Source organism: Centruroides sculpturatus, unplaced genomic scaffold, assembly GCF_000671375.1.
Source record: "Centruroides sculpturatus isolate CEXI.00-Female unplaced genomic scaffold, Cexi_2.0 scaffold3, whole genome shotgun sequence".
Classification (NCBI taxonomy): Eukaryota; Metazoa; Arthropoda; class Arachnida; order Scorpiones; family Buthidae; genus Centruroides; species Centruroides sculpturatus.
Genome location: NW_019384366.1, coordinates 702673 through 712705, shown reverse-complemented (window position 1 = coordinate 712705; position 10033 = coordinate 702673). Strand labels below are relative to the sequence as shown.

General features: G+C 27.2%; 1 protein-coding gene across 1 annotated transcript in view; it reads right to left on the bottom strand.

The window, feature by feature from the left end:
- Positions 1-5577: 5577 nt before the first annotated feature.
- The window catches only part of LOC111642532 (Down syndrome cell adhesion molecule homolog), a gene marked incomplete at its 5' end in the record, with an annotated part of 81965 nt that continues 77509 nt past the window's right edge, over positions 5578-10033 (bottom strand). Inside the window, 5 exons of the mRNA XM_023388884.1 lie at positions 5578-5842; positions 6113-6191; positions 6269-6372; positions 6876-7025; positions 7140-7316. Of these exons, the coding sequence (XP_023244652.1) occupies positions 5700-5842; positions 6113-6191; positions 6269-6372; positions 6876-7025; positions 7140-7316 (653 nt within the window). The remainder of the gene's footprint in view (positions 5843-6112; positions 6192-6268; positions 6373-6875; positions 7026-7139; positions 7317-10033) is intronic.

The following is a 10033-nucleotide window of genomic DNA, read 5'->3' as shown; positions in this document are numbered from 1 at the left end:
CAAGTATTATCATTTATAAATAATTGGGAAAGATTTCGCAATTAATTTAAGCATTAAATTGTTGTCGTTGTCCGAGTTTAGCAATTCATACGATAACAATTTGAATTATTTATATCTAAACCATTTATTGTTTTAAAGTACTCAAACGTTTTTAACATTAAACCCCCTACTTAGAGATTTTAAACTTGCAGAAAGATCGCTTTTAAAACAAAAAAACTATAATATAAAGACTGTTGGATTTATAGAAAATATTTTTCTGTGGTAAAGAATGATTATAATAATCCAGCAACGAGTTGCTTAACTTTTCCGGTAATATTTAAAACTGCATGTGGAGCCATCTGTTATGATATTTTATTTTAAAGATTTTTATATTTTTATATTTTTATAAAATGACAAAAAACTTAATTTTGACGGTAGGGATAAATATTGCACGATATTTAATAAAATGTTTAATTATATTATTTAAAAGTAATGTATGATTATGGGATTTGCATCCGAACGGAAAAACAGTTTTATGCTTTTTCTTGATTTTCCGGTTGAAAAGTGTTTAGCCCTTATAGATAATGGTATGTGCTGTGCGGTTCCGAATGAATGATGACTCATCTACACCATATATTAAAATCAACAAACGATTTTACTATAAGGCGTTCATTTCCGGTCACAGGAAGCGTTAACTAACAGCAAAAAGTTTACAATTTCGGTAATTAAAAAGAGACTCGCGTAGTGAGATGCCTCAATGCTACCTGGATGTTTACGTAACAGATCTTTTGAAGCACACAAAACTAGAGAACACAAATTCGACTTCTCGATGTATCTGTGTCGAACTCGTTTCCTTTTCCTCCTAGTCTTTTTACTTGCTGATTTGTCCTAGGATAAAATGTTATTAGCACATCACACGAAGCAAAGTGACATCAACAGCTCGGATGATCCGGGATCTGATGAGATTCGATTCTCTTCGCAATCCGAATCTCAAGAATTTGATGTCTCGGCTTTGTGCCTTTTTGTACCGATGCATCGGGTCTTTGCTTATTTTGCACCTCAGAAATATCATTAATAAAGGAAATAGAGTTTTACTGTAATTTTTGTTAATTGAATGAATCCTGATCCTCATATTAAAATTATAGGTTAACATGAGGATTTCACATTTTTAGTTTTAGGGAATATTGCAGTAAACTGAGTATGAAAAACAAAATATTAAGAGTTTTTCAATATCATTTAAACTGTTTAATAGTTACAGAAGTCTATTATATTTTAATTGTAGCCCGAGATTCTATGCAACTACTAGATGACATGTTTAAGTCCATAATTAATATAATTTATAAAAATTCGGTTTATCAATTTTTATATTATTTGTATAGATGAAATGATCGATCAAGTTTAACATTAGTATTTACAGTATTCAGAAACAAAATAAGTATCATTTTGAATTTATATTATTGCTAAATAGATTGACAAAATAATAAACATTGTATATTAAAAAGTGAAAAGTATTTGGCACTGTACAAATCTGTAATCTGTAACAGTCTATTGTATACGCATAAAAAATACAACCCCACAATACAAGATTAGCAACACTTACTGAAGGAGTAAATTGCAACTTTATTGTTCTCGTGCAAATTAAATATTACACTTTTAATCGCCAAAACACATAATAATTTACGCTGTCAATTGGACGTCAACAAAAGACAAACTTAATTTTTTATAATGTGGCAATTTAACTAAACAAAAGTCAAAAGTTTAGCAGTCGCCATTTTCACAGACGAAAGTTTAGTGATAACGGCATTAATATTTCGTAACATTTTCTTTTTAACGGTAAGAATACTTTAATACGATTTGACACTGATTATACAAACTTTTGGCATTCGTCTTTAGTGACTTTACACTAGAAACTTTCTACTTTTGCCTGCAGTTACAAGAGAGCCAGATTGATTTTGCGAGTATCTTCTAGCAGAATATGCTTTTTGTTATTACTCACATATTCTCTCTCCCAGTGAGTTTGCAAGTCAGTCTAAAACATTAATGTTTATATTTCAATGTAATTGTCGTCATATTGATAGACGCGCTGTCTACCAATATGACCATGATTACCTTTTAATTAATAAAATTTTGTAATGTCTGCAGATCATTGGCGGGCAGTTTGTCGTGATGTTTTTTGCATTGAAGTTATGCTCATAATATGAACTGAATACGGATTATCATTTTTGTTGCCTTTTGTAATTGTTTGTTTGTATACGGCAACGGGACACATGGGCGATTTGCCGAGAGGAGATGCTCCCGGAGGACTTTCTAAGAGAGACAGGCTCCTATTTAGATGTTAGTAACGTGAAGAAAATCCGGAAAACGTAAACAGCTCGGTGAGGGCGAGGCACGAATCCACGACTAAGCTACCATGTTCAGTGGTTTTATCCATTCGGTCACTGATAGTTCTTTCGTGATCAACTACATCATTTTACACACGTCTCCTTTTGCAATATACTTTTGTAAAACTACATATACTGAAGGGAAATTTTTAATTCATTAGTTATTTCACGTTGTTTTTTATTATACAAGATTATTATTATACGTTTTTATTGTGATGTTTAATTGCTGTATTGAAGCATTATTGAAATGTGGAAAGCCCTGCGAATTTTTAAGTAATGTCAGTTTATTCACATAATTTTGCATGGCTTTGCCTTAGTGTTATTTGAAAGCAACCTATTAGACTTTAAAGGAAAGGTTGGATTCTGAGCTAGATATATTAGTTGTAATTAGTAGAATTTTTAAAAACTTTTGTCTTGTGTTTTCCTGCATCGCAGAAAAAAATAAAAATATAAATAATTAGGTATTTGAAATTAAACAATTTATAATTATTTAAATAGTATTAGTATATAACTGTAAGTGGTTTTGTGTTTCTAACTTACTTGTTAGTAGTTTTTCTGTACCAGAACGATTTCAGTAAGTATTGATGAACTTTTTTCATATATGAGCAATTTTAAGAAATTTTAAACTCCAACAGCAATACCGTAATATTCCGTATTGGGTTAATAATATGATCCTATCAATTCTTAAAAAATATAGCATAACATATAACTTACTTTTATTGTAAATAAATTCAAAAATTATATTGAGTATAAATTTCATGTAAAAATATACATAAACGAACTAAAAAATTTGTTTTTATTATTAAAAATCATTACAAAAGATGAGGAATTTAAGTGGACAATAAATTTCATAATTAAAATGTTTATTTTTAACGTGAAAAATATAAATTCCTAACAATAAATAAACCGTATACAGTTTTTGTTTTGTACTATTCTACTCTACACTGTAATGATAAAATGACAGAGTAAAGCTGTTACTTTTACTGTATTTACAACTACAGTATCATGTATTTATTTTGACGGGTTCTTATACTAATTTATTTTATTCAAATATTGTATTTAATTTGTATATTTCTACGTTATTGTTTCCACAAATATGAGGAAAACAGTTTTATTTTTTGTAAAACGGTGTATGTTATCATCCTTTGTATATAAATTTTTATTTTGTTATGAGAATCCAGTGGCTTTATTACTTTTCTATCTTCCAGAATCTTGTAAATACTACAAAGGATTTATATTGTCTTTTCATTATAATGTCCCTATATCTTACTATGTTTATATTGAAACTGTTAGACTACGTTACGTAATTAACATACAACTACCTCATAAACATCTAAACAAAATTCGTATTTATTTTCATAGTTTTTGATTCGCTCGTTCTGCTCAGTATCCTATTGGAATATTCAATCTTTATTCTCTTTCTCAAATTTTCATCTCACTCTGTTCCTTTTTTTTTAGTCTAGACCCTTGGGTACACTCAACCTCATAATAATAAATACGAATAAATAAATGTAAATAAAATTTACGAAAACTTTCATTTAGATTTTAAGTATGATATCTTGATCGAAATTTTAATCGTTAAATATACTTTATTACAGAAATAACTTTTTAATGTATAGCACAAAAGTGAATTGGTGTGGAATTACAAATTATAAAAAAATAAATTAAGATTGTGATTCAATCATTTCTCCAGTTAACAAGATTTCTTATTAAAAATATCGAAATTTTGTTAGATAATGATGTTTTTCGCTTTATCTGCGCTAATATACGAAAATTTGACAAATGGTGCATATAGCCTACAGCGAAAATTTCATTTACATTGGAACTATAATTGATTGATATCAAGAATTGTGATGTAATTATATTTCTAGGCATATTTTATCATCAAATGCTCTTAGATTATAATATGACAATTTTTGATAGCGATAAGCTGATATAATCAGTAATACACAGAAGCATAGAAACATTCAAAAACCAGTTGTTGAGTTCAAAATAATTTCTTTTTAATATACGATTTTCGTTTTTATAATAATTAAATTGTTTGTTATAATTAATTTTTCCTAGAAATTAATTAAATTTACTCATTTTATTTGAATCTTAAAAAATTAAATAACAATTTTAAATATTTCTATCCAATATCAAACAGAGAATATTTTACTTGTAATTTTGCATTTACTTATATAATTAAAATTCTTGCCACAAACCAATTTGTATGTTATATAATACAGTGAATATTGTTTAAAATTTAATAGTGTAAGCAGAGTTGTTAAATATTTTATATAATTTATTATTATTATTTTTTTTCAAAGTATTATTTTCTAAATTGAAAGTTACACTTAACTATATTTAAGAGTCTTTCTTCAAATGCAATTGATTTAGCCTCTTGTTGTTGTTAATATATAATATATATATCTTAATTTATAAGTTATCTAATTACAATTAGATAAATTAATTTATGATAATGCAATCGGCACAAGCAATGTTAAATTTATATTTTTGTTAGGGTAATTTAATACATAATTGTTTCCTTAGCAGAGTATATTGAAATTAAAAATTAATATTTATTTTATTACTTTTTAAATAAGATTAAAACTTATTCAATGTTTGCATCTTATTTAAAATTTCACGATAAAAGAAAATGAATTATTAATGCGCCTCAATTTAAATAATAGTTATAAAATTTTATTACAAAAGAAATTATCTTTAGATTTGTCTTGCGTTTTTTCCAATATCTGTTGTTTAAAATCGATTTCTATTTCATGTATTAATGACATGAAAATAATTTTTTTAAAAAAGGTATTGCTCCTGTTAAATGACAACTTCAAGAAAACATGGATATAAAATGCAAATATTTAAAAAAATAATATGTTAACTAGAATATAAAACATTATATTTAATGTTATTTAATAGATGAATAATTTTTTTTAAATTCTAATTTTAATATTATTATTCAACGTAGTTTGAGTTAAAGAAGTTCTGTACAATATGATTTTGCTACCTTGACAGGTAATATCTGAAGAAAGCCAGGTGGGATTACTCGTCAGAAAATTAATAAAAATGTATGCAGATTGTCGGATTTTCTTACATCAAAAACAATAGCGTTCAAATTGTTTAAAATTTTAAAAAATAAAAATAAAATATTACTTTAAGTAAAACATTTCTATCAAAACAATGGAAAACCAATAGAGATTTTAATCAAAACATGTTTATTCTCCATACTCTGTACACATCCACGCATTTCTAATAAAAAAACACGTGAGAGACAATTTAAAATTACACTTGGAATCCATATTTGTCGTCGTACAAAAGAAAACATCTCTTTAGAGAATTTTAATAAATTCATTGACATCTTAAATGTCTTTTACTTCCGCTTGATTGGCTGCTTGACTTGTCTGCACTGCCTTCTGACTGACTTGAATTACTGCTGTATTCGCTCTTCTCGGAATGTATCATCATCTGATGGCTGACGTGATAATCAAGCCCTGGGATTACATAACACATATTTCATTCATCTTCTTATTTATGTGACGATATTCTGTAAATTTGATAATGATTTTTCCTAAGATTTAATAATTACGTATATGCTATTGTTATAATTTATTTGTTTCTTAAACTTCATTCACGTAAAGGAATTTGATCAGAATAAAGTTTGTCCGGAATAATGAACTAATACTTAATCATTCATTACCCATTAGATAAATTGTATCCTGATCAATCTTTGAATGAAGTATTAACAGAAACAAATAACTTACCTTGTACAGATACAGAGGCACGGGATGCTGGTCTAGAAGGATTTCGTTTTATTGTAGCAAAAGTACCATCCATGGAAGGCTAAAGATGATTAATGTTCAATTAATTCGCTTATTCAATTAAACTCATGACGTATAATTAAAGCGTATTAAACTCACTCTTTGAGACATCGACGATCTGAAATCACCTTCGATTGTAACTCTACGTGGTGGAGGAACTGACGTATACGGTTCAGCATACTGATGGTTATCTGTTGTCATGTCTGTTAATATCAAGATAACGTTAAAATGAAGCTTTACAGAATAAATACAGAAGTGTTTAAAAAAGCATCTAGCATTTAGATAATAACACCATGTTGAGTTTAAAAACCTTAGTAAACATAAGTCGAAAACTTAACCGTTTCTGGGATATTAATACAGTAATTGTTGTATATTGACCACTGAATTATTGGCTTCTACGTGTCGCATGTGACATGAAAAGACAAGATAATCTTGCCAAATATTTATCACGATATTTACAGAAGGTCTTTTGCACGCCCTCTCCCATTTTCATGCACGCCTGATGTCACATTTTAGAGTCGCAATCTCGCTCAAGAATTTCAAGTCTTTGTCGGTTTTAGAATTTATCTCAAAAACGGTTTAGATTTTGACCTAATGTTCACTATGATTTTGTTTCACTAAACATAGTGTGCACTAGTTACTATATTAAGTATGCTTTTATTAATTAACATCCTGTTTAATAATGCGAGTAGAAATAAATTTTTACCTGATTGTTCGGATATAACATTTGGTCCTTGTCCGTGTGTGGGTGAAGCGCAATACATTCCTCTTTCTTTCATTGACTGTTGACTTGTCATTTTTTGGCTAACTTCTGCCATCATTAGATTTTCGTCATATGATTTACGCGAATGATAACCTTAAATAATGAATTTTAAAAATATTGTTAATACAGTTAAAGAAATAACAATATCAAATCTTTAGTTTTCGACAGATATACATAGAATTTAACTATAATAAAAATAATAATTACCATTACTGGAATGATTTACTCCATCGTGAAGATATCTTCTCAAACAAACAGCAACGATTATTATAACAATGAAAACAACTGTTATTGATACGATAACAGGAATTAGTAGTGTGATGTTTTTATGTATAGGTATGTCAGTTTCTCTTTTCACTGAACTTGTGGCTGCAGTTGCAAATACTAAAATAAATAAATAAATAATAAATAAAAATATTTTAGTTTCAGATTGACTTACATGAATTATAAATACAACAATTTTAATATATTATTTTAAAAAATGATATATTTCTTTTTATATACAAACACATTAACATTTTAAATTAAACATGTTTGGAAATTATTTTAATAATGCGCCTTATTTTTATTAAATTATCAATGTATAGTAAAATGAATAAAATAAAAATTTAAAGAGAATATAGAGTATTAAATAAATACGTTAAAGATTAAATAAAGATTAAACATGGGAGTAAAAATTTAGTAACAATGGTTAGTTCATAATACTTGTTTTCAACAGAATTATTTTAAAGCAATTCATGTATTTTAAGCATTGCCTGTAGAGTTTTTTTTTTTTTAAATATTGTTTTTGATTTGTAGAGTTTTTACTTGGTTTTTATCATTGAATTTTTCTATTATTTTAAATTTTCTTCTGTTATGCACCTTTATACTACCGTATATAGGTGCATAACAGAATACAAATATATATAGGTCTATACTATAACAACAGTCAAACTGAAAAGATTAAATTGATAAATTAAATAGAAAAGGATTCTGAAATATAATATAATAATAAATAAATAAATATNGTATATTACTAATAATTTTTTATTAAGCGATTAAAAATGTTTTTACGGTCACAACAGAATATATTATATAAATATAAAAATATCATAATAATATATATATATATGATGATTAATGGTAAGGATGAGAGAGAGAAATTATCATTACAAACTTTATAATCTTTCAGTTTAAAGAATTTTTAAAAGATTAAGCTTTTGGTAAACATTTTAATTAGTAAAATGTTTAGTTTTTATTCTTTTATTTTTTTAATTTTAACAATTTTCTAGTCTTCTGCTTACTTACAAATAAAAATAAAATAACGTTATAAGACAAATAAAAATTTCTATCCCAAAGGTCTAACACTCGAAAATATCCGTATTTGACTTTATGACCTTTTCGCAGATTCTATCTGCATTGTAATGTACTTATCTCGGTGTAGAATAGTTTACATGAGAATGCAATTACGATTCAAGTCTTTCCTGACAAAATAGCCATAGAATCAACATAAACCAGTATTTTAAAATAACCGAAGTACCATTTTGCATTTAGATCTATAAGAATTTATAAACTGCATGATCAATAAATTTGGTAGGATACATTCATCTAGTCACAATCTCATGAATTTTATTTAATTATTAAAAGGTATTTCTCTACTGTAGAGCATTCTAACCGATAGATTTATCATTGCAATTAATTCGTTATAATTAAATTTAAAATTAGATATTATAAAATTATTATTTATTATGCACAAAGTATCACTTATGATAAATGAATTATTCAATGATAACTTTAAACTGAGATCACTTTGCATTTGCATTAATGATATAAGTAAATTTATTATTGAACAATTATTTACCATTATTTATGTTTTACTTTAATTAATATTGCAAAATAGTTATCAAATATATTATAGTAATATAAACAAGTTATAACACAATTCAAATTGAAAATGACTTGCGACCGAGTTATGTAAAGAAACGTTATTATAAATGAATACTAAGATTAAAATCATATTAAAACACAGTTTGAAAATTGTAATTGATACGTTATTAATAATTATACTGTATTTGATAAAGTTTCGTTTTGTAGAAATAATTTGTCAATAAAAATTAAATATAGTCTACAAAAAGAGCAAAAATTATTACGACATCGTCATAATGCCGGGCTGCGAATTTTAATCATATTTTTAATTTATTTAATTTAAAATATATTCTCTCCACTTCAAATTAGTAGTGTCTTGCCCCTGTGCAGCATTCTTTTCCTGTTAGCAATAGAGTCATGCCTGTCATCTATCTAACACCTTTCAGGGAAAAATTTTGAATTGAAATTACGTGACTTCCAGTTTTCATCGGAAGTTATATAATTAATCGGGGCTTCCTGCTCCTACGGTTTTCATGTCTCGTCTTGTCTTTCATCTATTTAACTCTGTTTTCGAGATTAAGGAAAGGCAGAGGGAATTTATAGGTCTACATTTTTTTCAAATTTAATAATTCGAAAATAAATAACAACGATAAATAATTGAAGGAGAACAACTGCAGAAAACTAGAACAAAATTTAAAATAGCAACAAAAAAAATGTTTATTAAATTCATTTTTTGAGAAGTAGCGTTAACGAAGCCTTTTCTATAGGCTTATAGAATTGAGTTTGTTTTTCAAAATTTGATCGGTCGATTTTTAATTAAACTTTGTCATTTTACATAGTCTGAGACTAGCAAATTAAAAATGTAATAAAATCGGAGTAGTTCATAATTTCATTTTTGAGATACAGTTATGTCATGTAGGCCTAATGAAACTATCCAAAGAACAAAGCGATTTGGTCTTTCGTTTGGAAGGATCGACTTTTCCGGAGGGGGTCAGTTCAGCGCGAAACATATTATCAGGTTTATCAGGAGTTTCAAGTATGAGCGGACCTAAAGAAACGCTACTAGCCCAGCTTCGGATTGGACAATCGTTAGGCTTGAAGAATCCTTTAAAAAGAACGACGACGATAAGAAAAGGAGAACTTCGACCGGACTCCAAAAATAAAGAAGAGAGAGAGAGAGCGAGAGAAAAAAAAATATAACAGAAAGCCTTGTCTAAACTTGAAGAGAGAGAAATTTTATGTTTGGTCACTACGGA